The sequence below is a fragment of the Biomphalaria glabrata genome, chromosome 12 (genome assembly GCF_947242115.1).
Source record: "Biomphalaria glabrata chromosome 12, xgBioGlab47.1, whole genome shotgun sequence".
NCBI lineage: Eukaryota > Metazoa > Mollusca > Gastropoda > Planorbidae > Biomphalaria > Biomphalaria glabrata.
The window spans coordinates 7,635,603-7,654,737 of record NC_074722.1 but is presented as its reverse complement, the minus strand read 5'-3'; the positions used below and the strand labels follow the sequence as shown (position 1 = coordinate 7,654,737).

The 19,135-nt window shown below is 37.9% G+C and overlaps 2 protein-coding genes across 3 annotated transcripts in view; one reads left to right on the top strand and one right to left on the bottom strand.

The window, feature by feature from the left end:
* Positions 1 to 757: 757 nt before the first annotated feature.
* LOC106062484 (uncharacterized) overlaps positions 758 to 19,135 on the bottom strand; it is a 33,332-nt gene continuing 14,954 nt past the window's right edge. Inside the window, exons 1-3 of one of the 2 annotated variants that reach the window (XM_056005638.1) lie at positions 6,254 to 6,363; positions 4,271 to 4,407; positions 758 to 2,497 (exon numbers count right to left, since the gene is read on the bottom strand). In XM_056005638.1, the coding sequence (XP_055861613.1) occupies positions 1,371 to 2,354 (984 nt within the window). In that variant the 5' untranslated portion in view covers positions 2,355 to 2,497; positions 4,271 to 4,407; positions 6,254 to 6,363 and the 3' untranslated portion in view covers positions 758 to 1,370. Of the gene's footprint in view, positions 2,498 to 4,270; positions 4,408 to 6,253; positions 6,364 to 19,135 lie in introns of those variants that run through there. The other variant, XM_056005637.1, reaches the window with a different exon arrangement.
* On the top strand, positions 8,614 to 13,228 carry LOC106067396 (uncharacterized). Its single transcript, XM_013226574.2, has 2 exons — positions 8,614 to 8,860; positions 12,195 to 13,228. Exon 2 carries the CDS (start codon positions 12,309 to 12,311, stop codon positions 13,020 to 13,022), a length of 714 nt encoding a protein of 237 aa, XP_013082028.2. The 5' UTR covers positions 8,614 to 8,860; positions 12,195 to 12,308; the 3' UTR covers positions 13,023 to 13,228.

The window sequence follows — 19,135 nt, the reverse complement described above, 5'->3', positions numbered from 1 at the left end:
GATTGTGCTCGGATGTAATCCTTGGTGTAGACTTTATAAGTCTTCATAAGGAATTGACCATACCGTACAGAGGAAAACGCAATCCTCTACACATCTGTGGTCTTAAAGCAGCACGAGTCGAAACACCGAGCCTATTCAGTAATCTAACTTCTGACTGCAGATCAGTGGTATGCTAGACGTGCTGGTTTCATTCACTGTTTACTGTAGTCTAATTTTGTCGAATAAAGCCATGTTATTGGTATTCTAGTCGTTATCATTTCATTACACTTTAATTTTTGTTAATTTTTGTTTTATAAAAAGGGCATACATTTTCTAGACCAATTATATCATTTTCTGATTAAAAGAAAACCATTACTGAAGTTTAACCCTAACAGGCTAGTGAAATACAAAATGGGAAAAATGAATAATTCCTGAGAGATAGAGTTAAGGTAAGAGTCTGCCTTTTACGTTTGTTTCAAGAACTGCGCCTCTCTCATGTTTTTAATAGGAGATTTTCATAAAATGGTGGCGAATTCATAAATACATTATGCATGAATGCTTTTTGGTGTATCCGGCGTATTGACTACAGAAGTATTGATGACCTTTACATTTAAAACCACATTCTATTTCTGTGAAACTTTTTTACCACCGTAGAATCAATAACGACATTGACTAACCCAACTCCAACAGGACAACATTAAAACACATCTGGACCAAAGGAAGATAAACTCAAAATTGGAACAACAATTGAAAAAAAAAAACATATTTAAAAACAACGTAAAATAGTAAGTATTTTTATTGAACATTCCATCAAACATTTAGAAACTTGTGAAGATAAGTTTTTCTCGCCTCTAGTTCCTTTCTGTTTACTCATTCCACACTAAAGATGTTATTTTTTTTTAACGATTTTTTGTTATATTTTTTAAACATTGGTCGGTCTTTAATTCGCAGTGGCTTTGCTAACAACCTTAACTGTAGCTGTTTGGTTAAATTTTTTTTTTCATGGGCCTATAGCAGAACAATGAACTGTTGAGATCCCAACGCAATTGAGAGTCATCTAAAAGACTAGGGGGAAGGGAATCAGGCTGAAGGATCTGAAGAACAATGTTCTACACAGTCTCAGGGGTATGCATTAGTTTCAGGAGATTGGTGGGTTTGAACTGGCTAGGTATCCTTTTAAATTGGTAACATCTTGACAGCAGTGCACGAATTTTAAACTGGGAGACATCTATTCAGACCTCGGCGTTATTGAGAGACAGTCACTTAAACCCTAGGAGGAAGGGCATCAGGCTGAAGAACCTACAGAACAATGTTCCCCACAGTCTCAGGGGTATGCATTAGTTTCAGGAGATTGGTGGGTTTGAACTTTTTACCTTTATCTCACTTTGACATTAGTGCATGAATTTAAAACTGATTCGCTGGAGCTTAGTTAATTTGCTTTCTAATGAGGATTTCTGTTCCGATTTTCTCAAAATTGGAGCATTGGTCGCTGGAAGTTGTGCAGCTTTGCAGCCTGCTTGATCTTTGGTGCAAAATTTCGCTGTGGTTGGCAGGTTTTTATTGAAACATTCCACGGACTTTTTAGGCGAAACCTGGTATGTAGTAGGCTTCTGTTCGAATCCACTCGCGCTCGGTAAGTTGTCGCTAAGACACAAAGAAGAGGGGCATCTGGCTGGTTGGTATATGCTGCATTTTTCAGAGGAAGGGTTGTCAGCGGCCGAATCACGGATTCCGTACATCTTCAGGGGCATGTAGAAAACCTGTGCGTGCTTCAGATTGTTGTTGCTGTCGGACCTGGCGTTGTTTTTGTACATAAGAAATTTTTCCGTGACTTTCTCCTCCGGGTCTATGTGGACGATGTTGAAATCGAAAGAGACAAACTTTTTCACCCCTGGCAAGCTGGCCTTTTGGTCGATGCTCACCGAGTCGTTGACCATAATGCCAGACGTGTCAGAGTCCACCATCAAGTAGGTCTGATCAGCCAGGGTCTTCCACGATACGAGGTTCAGTTCATGCGATGTCGAAGAGCCGGTCTTTACCACGGCGTGAGGCGTAGGGTCGGGCTGGTCCCCTACCGTGTTGGGCCATGTGCCAATCTTGATGAGGTTCTTTGAGGTTTCCAGAATGAAGCGTTGCTGATGAATGGAGCTCTCGGTGTTGGTGAAGTTGGGGCAGCAGGGGATCTCCGCGCAGAGGTTTCCTAGGACGTAGGTCAAAGGATTGGACGGCAATGACCTTGACGAGTTCATCACAGAAGCAGACGACGGATTAAGGAGCGTCTTACATTTGGTACACAAAATGATTTTGAGATTTTTGTTCAAGTCTGGAAGTGAGCACGTCAGTCTCGGGCTTACGTTACAAAGTGAGTCCTTCATTTCCACTAGCTTTTTTTTTCTCCTAACTTAATGATCTATTATTTTATTCAAATTGTCTAAAGTTTATCTGTTTTTAACAACGGATGTTTTAATCTTTGCCAGAAACATAAAAAGGTCATAGAGCATCTCATTTCATTTTTAATCTGAAAAAAAAAAGACAAAAAATCCATAATAAGCGAAACTGAAAATATATAATTCATCCTTGTAATGCTATTTTATTTTACATCTTCAAAGTAAAGTTAAGGCTTTTTTCTTCATTATTGGTATATGTATTCTTATACCGTAGAGGTAATGGGGGGTGGCAAGTGGGGCAACCGTGCCTGAGGGGGTCACCGCGATCGTAGATTTCCTTGTCACCTTCAGCTTCGCAATCCAGATCAGTTTTCACTAACTAGGACTTTTTACTCAATATTTTGGAAGACTTCCCGGCATCTATATGATACCAATTACCCTGTAAGCTCTTAAAATGACGTTTTTTGTTTCAAATGCGTTCACTTTTGGTAAAGACAGCATCGCATGACCTGTCGATTCAACGAGGCTATCATTGTTTAACAGTTCACCTTGGCATCAATAAAAACAAGTAACGGGAAGCTTATTACGTAAATAAATGACATCCAATCGGATTAGAATAGGAAAACATATATGTATAGAGTTTAAACCAGTTGCAAAGCTATAGTTATTTCTACATTGTTGAAACATAACATAACATAACTTTTGAATAATTGAATATTTAATGAAAATTAATAAAGAAATAGAGATTAAGTGTTTTCTTGACTTTCGAAGGAGATACGTTCCGAGAAATTTCCGCGGTATTTAATTTAATATACACTATTTTAGGCTAGGAACAGTATCACAAGACATCCCCTAACACTTTCAGCTCCTATATACATATTTCTCATTCACTTAATAACCTTTACATGCCAACTGTTTCTGGCGCCACGACCTGTGACGGGGCAACGAGCTATTGGTCTACACAGGTTGCGACGTGGCAGGTCAGTGTTGAGACCTCTGTAACGATTGGTATCGATAGAACCAGGTAATGTGCTATACAATTACTTCGGCCAATCAGCATCAAAAAGTTTGGTGATGAGTATTAATTTTTTTTTTTCAAAGCTACTGTGCATATACATCGGGTGGCCATGGGAAATCCCGTGTTTAAAACAAAATAAAACAAAACAAAGCCAAAAAAAAAGGGGAGTATTTTTCATTATTTATTCTGAAAACCCATGGTATAGGGGGAGTATAGCCCTTCCACGAAAGTCGGATCTGCGAACGTCAAGGGACAACTGTAGCTCCTATCACACACCTTGTTCTTATAGAACATCAATTTGGCTTCGGCGTTCGGACCGCGCATCGGGAGAGATGATCCATAATATTATTATTTGCAATGCGACAAGCCAGGAAAGTTCCGTGACTGAATCCGTCTGTGTCCTTCTAAGCAACTATTTGTTCATTGCAAGTGTTCTGGTTCTCCTCAGTAATTAATAGCTACTTTCCGATTCCAGCTTAGCAGAAAATAGCATTATCTAGTTTGTTAATTTTTCATGCAAAATGGTTCGGAATCATTAGTTGCGCTCATTAACCATGAAAGTGTAATGTAAGATTTAAATGTTAAAAAAAATGTAAAGTTGCTGACCGATCGGAATATGGATTTATGTTCTCCGTTGTGGTAGTCTTTTTCTTGTGGAGTCCCCTGGGCATTAGCCCCGCATGCCCTCTCTTAAATCCGGCCCAGAGTAGAGGTAGCAAGAAGAAATAAAGAAAAGCTAAATGGTAAACTTATCTCAAGCTGAATGTTAAGAGTTTCTGCTGGGTCCCTTGTCCAGATTACCCCTTCCTAGCCACACGAATCAAATCTTAAATGATACACAATAAGTTTTTTTTTTTTTTTTTTTTTTACCATTTCTCGGTGTTACCTTAAAGAGAGCATTCTACAGGTCGAGAATTTCCTAATTTCCGAGATCAACACTTGGAGCTCTCCATTGCAGACCTAGGCATCTGATGTTGTCCTAAAAGTTGGGGAAGTGTTTTGATGCTGTCTTTAACATCATCCCTGGCCGAAAAAAAAACACGAAAAAATAAATGTTAAAACACTGACGTTGCCGGCTTTATAACTGGGTAAAATCAACGATGGGAGCGTCCTTACGGAGTCAAAGAGTTAAGTTGTACACTTGTGTTAGCTTTTATGAAAATACAATGGCATTGCCTAATGCGTTTCAAGATGTATGAAAAGAACGAGAGAGTGAAGGAAAGGGAGAGAGATAGAGAGAGAAAGAAATGTGAACTGGAGAGTATGAAGGATGTGGCTAGGCGTAAAGACATGAAACAGAAAGGGAAGAAGGGAAGTAAGTAAAGAAATGGCAAGCAAAATATGTTTTAACAAGCGTAAGAAAAAAAGATTATCAAAGGGGAATAACCGCATTAAAAAAATCAACAGCTCAATACTGCAGGAATAACTCCCTTATTCTATATAAAACTAAATTTATTAATTACCACTATTTGATCAAATAATTGGTTAATCGTTTTATTGACTTATGTATTGTCCTCGACTATGAATAATTCTGCAAGTTTTCAATTTGATCCAATGACAACGGGGAGATAACGTGATAGGGGAAATAACTTCACTTATACAGCCACATCTCCCAATGAAAGGGGAAATAACTTCACTTATACAGCCACATCTCCAAGTGAAAGGGGAAATAACTTCACTTATACAGCCACATCTCCCAGTGAAAGGGGAAATAACTTCACTTATACAGCCACATCTCCCAATGAAAGGGGAAATAACTTCACTTATACAGCCACATCTCCCAATAAGAGAGAGAGAGAGAGAGAACGGACAAAGAGATATAAATAAATAAAGACAGTTTGAGTGTGATATACTCACTGAATGACAGAGAGAGAAACAGAGAGAGAGAGACAGAGAAAGAGACAGATAAATTCAGAGGAATACATAGGAAGAAACCTTGAGACACTGCAAGAAAGAGAGAGAAATATAGCATATCACAAACTTATCTTATATTAGGTCGTCAGATTGCAGACGTTACCCCAAAAAGAAGAAAATTACGTCCTACGCGTTTCATGCAGATTATTATCTAGAGAGGAGGAGGGAGATTGAAAGAAAGAGTGACAGTATACTAAAAGAAAGAGTGACAGTATACTATAAGAAAGAGTGACAGTATACTTTAAGAAAGAGTGACAGTATACTATAAGAAAGAGTGACAGTATACTAAAAGAAAGAGTGACAGTATACTATAAGAAAGAGTGACAGTATACTAAAAGAAAGAGTGACAGTATACTATAAGAAAGAGTGACAGTATACTTTAAGAAAGAGTGACAGTATACTATAAGAAAGAGTGACAGTATACTATAAGAAAGAGTGACAGTATACTATAAGAAAGAGTGACAGTATACTATAAGAAAGAGTGACAGTATACTATATACTATAAGTATATAGATACCTTTTCTAAACTTACACACATTTTAGTCTACGAGCACTCTATTCAATTAGAGCTGCACTATAAACACAACCTTTCTGAATCGATCTAGGCTTTATCATTTTCTATAGATCTAGAATGTCTAGATGTCTAGTATAGGTATACTAGCTCCAGCTGGAATAACCTGCCCAGTGTGCAGCCGAACATTCCGGGCTCACATAGGTCTCACCAGCCACATGAGAAGGCATAAAACCTCAGTGCAATGCCTCAGCCTCTTGGATGACAAAGTGGTCATCATCGAACCACGATGGACGAACTATATATATAATATATATATACAGAGAGAGAGAGAGGCAAGATATATATTGTCTACAAAAAATACATATTTTAATACTAAATCAAACTAATTATAGGTTGGTAAATAAAACGCTCTTAAAATATGTCATAATAATTTCATATTACCTTGTTATGTATTAATACATATTCATTTATTTTCCCTATTAACTGACATTTTTGAGGGGCGACACAGCAATCTTTTAAAAAAAATTTTTTTTTGACGGAAGTGTTTTTTTAGAGAGTATTTCTAGTAGTTCCGGTATCAACATGCACTAAACATTAACCTATGCATTAATTAATGAAAAAAAAAACATTAATTAGAACATTTAACAACAGAAGCACTTGCAAAGCTCAAAACAGTCTGGAAAGACAAAGGAATAGCCCTTGACACCAAAGTCAGACTGGTGTGCTACTTGGTCATTGCCACATTCTTATATTCTTGCGAATCTTAGACGCTCACTGCTGATCAAGAAGATCCTAGCAATGGAATGGAGATACTACAGAAAGATCCTAGGTATCTTTTACAAAGACCGCATCATAAACGAAAAGATTAGAGACAGGGTTAATACATCAATTGGACCCCACGATGAACTGCTAACTACTGTCAAAAAACGCAAACTTAAATTCTTAGGCCATATCACAGTGTCCTCAGTGCTTGCAAAGACCCTCCTTCAGGGAACAGTGCCAGGAAAAAAAAGAAGAAGAGGCAGACAGAGAAAGCGATGGGAAGACAACATAAAAAAATTTGCTGGCATGAAATTGAAAGAAATTCTATCCAAAGCAAAAGACAGAGAGGAATGGAGAAAGAAGGTCAACAGATCTTGTGTGGTGCCCCAACGGTTAAACAGACCAAGGGATAGAGGATGGTGAAGGTGAACAAGTTAGATATATATTTTTAAAAAATACGTTTTAAATGTTGACAATTAAACAATTTAGTGAGTCAATTAATAGAATCCCTTGCCGTGTGATGGCGTTTTCACAATTAATCATACTCAAGACCCTTAACTCCTCGTAGCCAGAGGTCACTTGCTTACTAGAGCATATCAATGATACAGTCAGTCGAGTCTTCAATTTAGCGCTCACGTTTTAAAGTATAATCCTTTTTTTTATTTTTTAAAAGATTATATCAACTCATTTTGTCTCTATCTGTCTGTCGGTAATAAGGTTTGTACACGTTAATTTTCCCAGACTCATACTTGGATCAAGTTGAAACTTTACATTGGCAGACATGAGTCAATAAAAAAAAAATTAACCAGTTAGTGAATAATTATATTATTATTATTTTGTTTGATACCACTTAGGGAAATTAATCCTTCAGTATTCCCAGATATAACTATATTTGTAAGGTTTTGTCCCTTTCAATAATTGTTTACACTATATCTTTCACACGCGATATTGAATCAAGTTAGTACTTTAAACAACCATTTATTGTAACTAACAAAACATGAATCAAATAAATTAACCAACTAGTAAATTAATTATTGGCAATTAATTACTTTTTTCTTTATCGAATATGGGAAACAACTTCTACATTATTGAGAACTAGTTATAAGGGTGGGGTTTTTCCCCTTTAATAAGCTTTGTTTTTGAAACAATGTTTTTTTTTTTTGTTTTTCTTTTTGTCTATATCTTTTTTTTAAATTTACATTTGAAGTGTTAAAGAATGTTTTGATATGAAAGCAATACGTGTCATATAGTAAAAAAAGATTTTCTGACTCATGATATTGTGACATAGCGCCTTTGCTAGCCTCGTTTTCAAAAAATGAGGGGTGTTAATAACATTACTGATGACTTTTGGGGATTCCTGCATAGGGCAGTACATGTTCAGCACTACTCTCTTCCTTGTATCGTGACTTCCCCACGTGTATCCCTTAAAGGATGGCTGCCTGGTCGTGCGGTTTGCGCGCTGGACTGTCGTTCAGATTTATCGATGGTCCCGGGTTCAAACCCCACCCGCCCCCATCTCCGTCGTCCTGCGGGAGGTTTGGACTAGAAGGAAGTAATTATCTTCAACTCTGAAGGAACATCCGAAACATGTCAAACAACAAACAGCAGAGTCGACTCAAGAACTCACGAAATTTGGCTCTCAGTTTGTCCCTCGGCTTCAAACTCGAGATCTTTTATCTGGGCAGCAAGCTTTATCACTCGGCCATCACGTTCCTAACAAAGATGTAACAGAAGCACATCACGATGTTAGCTCTCAGCTCAGCTCCGTGTTGAACACGCCAAGAGTCGATAAAAAATCAATTAGCTTTTTTTTTTTTTTTCTTTTTATTTATACTTACGAGAAATTCCTGCAACCCAAGATCGATTCTTATCTATCATCATTTAGCCCGGCACTGATCTCATTGGATCACTGGGATACAGAATGTAAATAAACAGAAAGGTCTCCATAGCAACCGCTGATCTCGTGACACAGTTTTTCAGATACCCGGATGTAGAGATAGCACCGTGACGACCGAAGAGCTCTCTTGCGTTCTAAAATCGTGTCGTCTGCCACAAGAGCGCACTACGTGTAGTCTCGTCTGCTTCGTAAGCTTTTTTTTTTTTTTAAAAGTGTGTCATGGGATGAAACGATTTAATCGTGAACGAGGCAAGACACAGGTTGATCATTCCATTTCAACAACAACCGCAGGTCATAAAAACAACAAAACATTGTTTTTGTTTTGAGTTGACGCAAGAACCGATAGACATTTCAACACAACCGTTCCCGCGGGACCCGTACATCGTTTGGTACGTAGATATAGATCTAGTTGCGCGTGTGTTTCTGTTTCTTTATTATAGAACTCGTTAGGTAAGCTTTGAATGAATGGGCCAGGTCAATGGTTTAATTGCTGTTTTGCGAAAAGTCTCTTGTTTCGGATCGAACAGGAAGCTATTTGTCATCATTTAGATTGACTTGAAATAAATAACAGCTATTCTAGGCACTCAGAGACTGACACATCGAGTAATGACACAATGAAAGAGTTATTTGCCCCTCGCTTGAATGGGACGCAAGTTCTAGGCGAAACAAAGGACTACAACAGAAGAGTGATAACTGGAGCTTTTAACTAACATCCAAAAAAATGTTGCAAGTTGCAAGTCATAGTCTATGTAACATAATAATAAGGCTTGTCTTCGAGTCCGAAGATAAATGAGGAATGCAGTATTTCCCGTGAATACAGAGCCCCAGCTACGACCTACATATTTTGCCACATCTAGCGCAGGTATAAAAATTTTCCGCCGGTGGTCGTTTTAGATTTTCTTTTCGCCGTCTATGTCTGTCCTCGGCAGAGGATTTTATTTTGGTCTCAAATGTGTATCCTGCGGCTTTTGTAAGTGACCTCCCACTGTCTCGTTCTGAAGCCGTGTCATGATGAAAGCCTGGCGATCTGGCATGAACTTAGGACTGTTGACAAGATGGTTTAGAGTTTTCAACGAACATACATTTCCTTTTATGTGATATAAATAAGCGAAGAGATAAAAAGACGCAAAAGAGCGCATTGAAAACTCGCTGGACAAATTGAATGTCGTAATATGAAATGCGTAAAATGAAGGCTTTCAAAAATCATTGGCACCTTAGGCGATATCATTGACACCTTAGACGATATCATTGACACCTTAGGCGATATCATTGACACCTTAGGCGATATCATTGACACCTTAAGCGATATCATTGACACCTTAAGCGATATCATGGACACCTTAAGCGATATCATTGACACCTTAAGCGATATCATTGACCTTCCTTTCTAACAGATTTAAACATCGTTTTATTTTCAACTGCCAAGTTGTTGAATTGAACTTGAGCGTTGAAGTTGTTTATTAATTTTAATTGTTTCTCTTCCAGCGGTTCTGCAAGGTTGTCATTGCCGGAAGTGGTAACCAATATAAACACTCCACTACCTATAAAATTCTTCCTAATGACATGTGTCTCAAATAGCCTCTGACAACCAGTCCAACTCCTGGCCTTCACGTGTGGCTCAGATATTGAGTCCGGCGGAACTACTTTCACTAACAGGAGAAGGGGCCCTTAAATCAGTAAGCTTTCGTGGGGGGGGGGGGTAGGGCTCGTTAAAAATGACTGGCGACCCAGCCGGGAGAAAGAAAACTCTAAATTTTAACCTCTGCTGCCTTGCAGGTATTCCCATTAATGAGAAAGGTTCGAGAGAGACAACCTTGGGCAGTTTACAGCACTCAGTGTTACACCCCGACAGAGCCTGCGACGCCGCTGACCCCAAACTGTATCAGCAGTTGCCTTTCCTTTGGATACATCAGCTGCGGCGTGGAAAGGGAAAAACTGATGTGTGGGCGACATCGTTCCGACCACAGCTAATGCCCAGGCATTCATCTCATTTCATGGGATGATCCATAGCCGTTTCGCGACTGAAGGAGGCCATACATTCCAGCGCACATTATTTTATTCTTCTAAATATAATCCAAGTTGACTTTACAACAGAATAAGTATCAAATAAATCCAGGAATACATTTCATAACACTTTAATCCATTTTTTCGCAAACGGTGTTCCTCTGAACCTTAGTGTTCCGCGAGGCCTGAATAGGTGTTCCACGAACTACTGAAATAATAAACTAGTAGGTCACCAAGTGAATTCACCTCTCAAAAAAATAAGCAAAGTGTTCCGCTAAATAGAATGTGCGAAGTGTCTCGCTAAATAGTCAGAATGTGCGAAGTGTTCCGGGAAAAAGGTTGGTGAAAACACTGCTCTAGGCTATGAATTCAATAAGCATTATTTCACAAATCCTAATATTGATGAAAGTTTTCCCTTTCAGACCTTGCTATCTACAAGGCAGATGATGTTAAGTTCTTTAGCCAACGGTACCCATTAGAGTTGGCTGGACTCTGGGGCGTCCTAAATAACCAGAAATTTAAAATCCCAGTCTTCACCGAGATTTGAACTCCAGGACCCCGGGTTCGGAGGCCAAGCGTTTAATTACTCAGCCACCACAGCACCCGTGTGTGAGATTTCCAATTTAAAAAAAGAAAAGGGGAGGAGCCATAAAAAACCACCTGTTTGTCGTAAATTTTTTTTTTAGCAAGGAATTTTTTAAATTTATTCTTTAAGCAATTTCAAGTGTTATGTAGACAATAGGTTTTTTGTTCTCAATTTCTTGTTTGAACTAGATCTGGCTGGTGTCAGAACTAGTTATTTCTAATTGTGTAATGTCAGAACCAGTTCTTTCTAACTGTGTGATGTCAGAACCAGTTCTTTCTAACTGTCTGCTCTCAGAACTAGTTCTTTCTGTCTGATGTCAGAACCAGTTCTTTCTAACTGTCTGATGTCAGAACCAGTTATTTCTAACTGTCTGATGTCAGAACCAGTTCTTTCTGTCTGATGTCAGAACCAGTTCTTTCTAACTGTCTGATCTCAGAACCAGTTCTTTCTAACTGTCTGATCTCAGAACCAGTTCTTTCTAACTGTCTGATGTCAGAACCAGTTCTTTCTAACTGTCTGATGTCAGAACCAGTTCTTTCTAACTGTCTGATGTCAGAACCAGTTCTTTCTTACTGTGTGATGTCAGAACCAGTTCTTTCTGTCTGATGTCAGAACCAGTTCTTTCTAACTGTCTGATGTCAGAACCAGTTCTTTCTGTCTGATGTCAGAACCAGTTCTTTCTAACTGTCTGAAGTCAGAACCAGTTCTTTCTAACTGTCTGAAGTCAGAACCAGTTCTTTCTAACTGTGTGATGTCAGAATCATTTCTTTCTAACTGTCTGATGTCAGAACCATTTCTTTCTAACTGTCTGATGTCAGAACCAGTTCTTTCTGTCTGATGTCAGAACCATTTCTTTCTGTCTGATGTCAGAACCACTTTCAGTAACATTTTAAATAAGGACTTACTTCTCTTAGCTCTAATGATATCAAATAGTATGTTAATGAATAATTAAAACAATATATTTATTTTTATTTATTTATATAAGTAGCATTTAAATGGACTTAACCAACCCGTGAAATCTAAAAAATACATTTAAAGAGTGTACCTACATTTCCCATTTAATAACATCTATCAACATAGTCACTATTCCGTAAATCAATAAAATAATGGAGAATATTAATTATTTTTTACAGGTCATTCACAGACTTCAATCTTTTGGTGAATTTTGAAAATTGAATGTGTGTTTTCTAAACAGAATCAAGGCAATTAATTGCTGTAGAGACATAAATTTGAGTACAGGAATACAAATGGAGACAGAGCGATCTTTCGACAGAGGATCTTCAGTTCTCAGCGGAGACACTTCTAGGCGTTACCACGAGGTCGTGCGTCGTATCAACGAGCTCAACCTTACGCTGTCTCAGCTGCACCTGGAGAAGGCTCGCCTGGAGAGGCACGTGAGACCAGCGAGCCCCCGCGCCGTGTCACTGGAAGAGCTCAGACCTAGCGTGAAAGACAGCTTCGCTCGGCTGGAGAAAGATTCCGAGGTCATGCGGGTGGAACTGCTGAGGTTGAAATCTGAAGTGGGGAAGAAGAGAGAGAAGAATGAGGCACTACTCCGAGAGATCGCGTGGCTGAAGGAGAGGATGAAATATAAGCCTCACTTGGCTTCCGGGTCAAGATTTAACGTGGAAACTATTTATAGCCAAGCTCTACCAGTGACAGATAGGTTGGATACTTTAAATTCTGACAGGGGAGGTAGTTCAAAGCCTTTATTATTTCATTCAATGAAACAGTACAGTTATCCCTCTTTTGGTATACTCGGAAACTCCAGTGAAATGACAGATGGTACCGAATTCCAGTCCAACTTAGTTCAAAATGAAAATACAAGAAACAGTCTAGATCTGTATCACGTGCGTAGCAGTGGGGCCCAATATCCTAGAAACCAAAGTCGCAAGAATGATGTCCATCTGTCATCGTTATATAGGCCAACTGACGAAAGAAGAGTTGGGCGACTCAACTGACTGGTCAATTAGCAGTGAATAAAGAAAAATAAAGACTTTTGGAAGAAGGAGCATTTTAGCTTTTGGTTAATGTAGCGATTTATTGAAGGTAGAAAGAAGCTTGTAACAACAAAGTCGACTTAGTTGAAACAAACAGTTCGAGTGATCAAACCATTAAGAAATTATCTGTGAGCTTGTAGGATTAAGTTGCATAGAATAAAATATGTATATGTATCCATTGTGTATGTGTGTGTTTTATTGTTCTTTTCAATGTGGAAATTAATGTTAATTTTCAAGTAGCAATCCTTTTGTTTATAGTGTTAGGGTTGAAAATGTAGTTGGAAACGGTGAATAGTTGTTGATATGAATGTACAGGTAACTATTAAGATAAGATAAGATCATTTTTATTGATCCAATCATTTGGAAATTCCGTTTGACAACAATTGACAACCTCAGTGTAACTACTGTAACAATAACATTATAGATGCAAATACGAACAACATTCACACACGAAACACATACACACTCACAACCAGCGCTTTATGAATTAGACTTCTATGAACTTCTCGATGACGACAGATGATCTTGTAACACTCTGACCGACAGTGGGATGAAGGAGTTTTTAAATCTTTCTGTTTTAGTCGTAATGGAATGGAGACGACCACTTCGTTGATATCATATGTAACAGTGCTTTAATGTTTGAAGGTTATCTTTAAGAATCGTCAGTGTTTTGGAAAGGCATCTTTCTTGGAAAAGCTCTTCAAGAGATGGTAGCTGTGTTTGAGTGATATGAGATTATACAACTTTCCTAATGTAACTTAAGTCAAGATGACCTGAATCTAGAAGAGGAGATTTAAAAAAAAAACGCATAGAAGAAAGTCTGCATCGACCTTCGCAAGACTCAGACCAAGAGTTTGGGAAAAACTGGAGGATCACTACAGCGTCAAAATGGAAGCATGTTTTTTCAGCACGCTACTGTACGCAAAGTAAGAGAGAAAATTAATTTCATTTGACTTGCGCTTCCTCCAAAGGATCCTGAAAATCATATGGCCAGAGAGAGTAGTAACATTGAGATACCTGCTCGAACGGTCTTCCAATCATCTTTACAATCCTCAAACAACGCTGCCTGCGATGACTTGATTTTGTCCGCCAGAGAAAGGACATTCGTATCCTGAAAGTACTCCTTTACGGACAACTCGTGACGGGTTCAGGAGAAAACTGGTCTCCCCCCACCTCCGATATGTGGATATAATCAAAGCAGTGGACATCGATGCTGACTACTGGGAAAACATAGTCGTTGACCGTACTGTGTGGAGAGAGATGGTGACCAACTAAGCTATGGACAGTGAAAAAAACATTGACCTTAGCTCTGGAAGAAAAGCGTTCCAAACGAAAAATGGCTGGTTCTTCTTTCATGAAAGCGAATGCCACCCTAACGGCCCTAACCTACGTAATATGTGTACGGGAATACCTCTCGGAAATAGGGCTCCATAGGCACATGAAAAAATGATCTACAACAAGGTGAACCAAATTCGTTCTACGACTGAATGAAGCCAACACACGCACACATACACATATTCTAGGTTAAGGTAACCCGTCATTGTTGAGTATATACAGTCTTTAATTTGCAGCTTGTTTATAGAGACAAGGGGAATAATGAAAATATATATGCGCAGACATTTTTTCCCCACTAATATTTACACAGTTGTCTCTCTTGGTCTTAATAGTTAATTTTTTTCCCCCTTTTAAATTACATGCGTCCTTTTTTTCCTAAAAAAAAAATCGTACAACATCATATAGCAAGTTACATTCCGCAGACCGGCAAACAATGACGAATTGCTAGATTTGAACCCCCGCACATCGTGTTGACATGTCACGCGTCATGGTCGTGTAGTGCACGCTCCGGAGTGTGGTCACGATAGTCCCGGGCTGTGCCGTCTTAGTGCTAGGACTGTGTGACCTTTATCTCTGGAAGCAATGACTACAGTCACAATTAATGGGAAGCAGCATGGCTTTTTGAGTATGTAAAATATTAAATGAATGTATACAATGAAAAACCGATTCAATATAAATATTTGCTCCAGTTAGGTGCTTGAAATTTAGAAAATAGTAATTCGGTTTACCTAAGGATTCCATCATTAAAGATTTAGGTTTTAGTTTCGCAAATATTAAATCTCAGAAACGGCTCTAACGATTTTCCTAGAAATTGATAGTTTATGTTTATCTTCGAGGAAAAACTAACTCCCTATTTTGCCACACAGCGTAAACTCTGGTTTGACCGTTATAATTTTTTTTCAAAATATAATCACCTTAAAACTAAATTTGGCTTACGTTTTTGTTATTTTGACCACGGCTTCAGCGGATTTTCCCGCACTGGACTCAAATGTTTTGTTTTGTATTCAGTCAAGTGTTGTAGAAATAAAGGGAAGTACCTTGAGATTTTGTGCACCGTCTTAGGTAGACATCATTCGCTAGACTGTTAACAGAAGACCTTGGTCTTGATAGTTTTGTTTTTTTTTAATTTAAATTACAAGGCGTTCTTTTTTTTCAGTATGCATAGTAAATATAAGTAAATAATGGAAATGGTATTAACTTTACAAATTCTGTATTTCTTCACAAATATCACTCACTTTGGAAAAAAAACAACAGATTTTTTAATACTATGAAGTGGATTGATATTGAAGCTTGGAGCGGGCAAGGGCTAAACAAAAAAACCTGCCCAGGGCCTTCACTTTACAAGATCCGGCACTGCAATCAAGATAATTTCTGCTTAAGCCCACCATCACATTATCCACTATGACAAGCGACATTTAATATTAGTAAAATACGGAACTTGTTGCCTGAGTTACAGAAAGAAGGCATTGTGAGTGATTGGTCTAGATGTTTTATTGAAGAGTGGGATATCTAATTATAAAGATTTGACGACCACACAGCTATATCGAGTAACTACATAATTGCTTGATCTTTGTACAAGCCACAGAATACCCTCGTTGGCCAATGATCATTGAGAAATGCATATTCACGTTATTAAATTGGATTTTGGTCCGTTATTCTTGACGCTCCGAGTATTTAATGATGTAATCAATTTGATGCACAGGATTCCTCTAAAATGCACAGTGTGGTGCTTGAATGCACAGGATGATGTTAAAATATGCTAAAATGCACTTGGCGGTGCTTAAATTAACAGGAATGTGCTAAAATGAACAAGGTTGTGCTAGAATGCACATGGTGGTGCTAAAAAGCACAGGATGGTGTTAGAATATACAGGTTGGTGCTAAAATGCACAGGTTGACGTTATAATGTGTTGGGTCTTGCTGAAATGCACAGGGTTGTGCTAAAATGCACAGGGTGGTTGTACAGAGCTTGTAAATAATTAATGACTTTAAAAGAAGAAATATTAAAATTACTAAGATATCCTAATAAACTATAGCCCCGATAACCACACTCGAAATAAATCTAATACAATTCGTTGTTTAAATATATAATATATGAAATTTATTTCTGATGCAAACAAAACAGAATAACCAAACACACAAAAAACAATACCTTCCCGCCTGCGGGAAACACAATAAGTACTCATGGCTCGCATTGGTGCGGGCTTATTTTGATGTCATGAATATACAGTTGGGGGGGGGGAGGGTACGGAGTTTTGTACATATCTACAAATACATGAATGGATCTCTATGTGTGTATCATGGCAGACAGATTTAAGTACATTTGAATGTGAACACGGGTGGGGAAGGTAAAGGCGGTAGAGGACTAGAGAGGGGAGGATTGGGGGGGGGCGTTGTCTCGTGAGGACAACAGGTGTGAACCCAAACACTTGCAGGAACTAAGCTCAGACGATGACACTGAACGTACGCCATTGTGTACACTTATGTACACAATGCACAGCTGTATATATTTATGCGTAAAGTGCATATTCAATTTGAAAAAAAATTACAATTTAAATAATTTGCGTAGGTGCCTGAAAAAGATAGTCAATGGTTGAATAATAGCGAAATGCTATCTGGTGTGTTCATCACTTTGTTGTTGTTATGTATTTTTACTATATTGGATTTTTTATTGTTCTTTACTAGGTGAAGAGTTTTCAGAATAGAAATTACTATCTGTCCGTTTATTTTTCCTGTTTTCAAAACAGACATTTAAAAAAATGTTGAGCAATGGACTTGGTTTTATTTGTGTAACAGTCCCCGGGTCGACATCTACATAATACACACAAAGACCATTGTATATCAATAATGTCTGCATTTCGTACACAATTTAATATTAATAAATACAACAAAACATTTTAAAGCCATTTTTGAATAAAGTAATATCTATGGGTAAGATGGCATGGCAGCCCAACGTTGGTTTGAACACAAGCAATACCAAGTTCCAATCATACAATTATAAAACAACACAAGGCTCCAATCATACACTCACATAATTAACACAAGGCTCCAATCATACGCTCACATAATTGACAATGTTCCAATTAAACAATCACATATAATATGGCTAGTGAAACGACTGGTGTAAACAGTAAAATAAACTTCGATACAAGAAAGCTCCACTCCTTTAGGTCACTAGCCGTCTAGATGCTTGGGGATTGGGTGCTCAATATCATCACATACAAGAAAATATAAAACAAACTAAATCATTTATGACATTCTGGAGGAAATGAAGAAATGTAATCAAGGCCGGCCTTAAGCCGATTTGACAGATTGCTCGAGTTGGGCCCCGCGCCATGCAATTTACGTTAAGCGTATCACTATCACTCATGGCACTTTTCACAGGCTTATAAAGATGTAGGACTTTAAGGGTTAACATATTTAATGTAGGCCTATCGTGCGATTGACGCAGCTTTAGTTAACACACTAGCGCCTATTGCGTTTGAGTTGCTTCCTATGCATGTTGTAAAACAAATGTTGATATAATTAATAGTATTAATTGTTATTGTAAACAAAAAATAATAGAAGAGCGGGCCTCGCAGGTACCCATTAAATTGGGCCCTGCTATTCGTAAGGCCGGCCCTGAACGTAATACGGTAGTTTTGAAAGAGCTCAGTCTGGATTTAAATAGGGACTTTTGCATTTTCGTTTGAATTTTATGTGTCTTCGTAGGCTAAGTTTAGTTTGTGTAAGTCCCTTTTCAATGTTTATTCTTTATTCCAGCGATAGTTTAAAAACAAAACCTTAATTTCAAATCACTTATAGATTATGGAGACACAAACATTTTTGAAAGAATTTGAATGACACTACGGTTAAGTTATTAGATTTCGCTATCAATAACAATCTCATAATTAGAGAGCAAGATGCAGATTAACAGAAGGGAAACAACTTTTGTTGAGTATTGTTAATACATAAAAAGACTAGGTTATCTCACATTGTTTTCATTTAGGCAAAAAGGTTATTGATTAGTAAACATTTTGTTTTGTTCTTTTAATTTTCCTTTTAGATGGGTCTAAAATGTTTTTCTTATTGGGTTAATGTATTCAGTTTACATTAAATTTAAAGCTTAACATATATAAATAATTAAAACCTAGAGTGATGTACATTTCAAAACAAAAAGTAGAACTATAAGTATAGAAAGTATTAAGCAACGAAAGAAATACACATTTATAACAAACATACAATGAATTATGCACTTTGTTGCCTGGTTATCTTCTACAAGACATAGTGAGCAGTTCGAGGAGTATCACAATTAACTTGGTTGTCTTAGCAACAGACACAAACAATACAATTTTAAAAAATATAATAAGAATATACTTTGTTACGATCATATACAGTAAATATATTATTTAGTACAGTTGATATATTATGTTATATGTATTGCACAAATGACTTGTCTACACTGAAATATATAAAAAAAACAATAGTAAAAACAAAAACCTCATTTAATAACTTATCAGTTCACTTAAGACGAATGAAGTTATTGGTAGCGGACAATTATAAGGCGTCTGAAGTACTGTTTGGGTGAAATCCCATGCCACATGCATTGATAATGGTGACGAAATGTCAGGGTGGGTGCACGGACCTGGGGCATTTGTCTGTGAGCGTGAGGTCTCGGCGTGAAGCATTTAAGAGGGTGAGGGGGGGGGGGGAGACTGCGGAGTGATACAACTCGGTTATGAGCGTCAGCTGGCGTAAGCA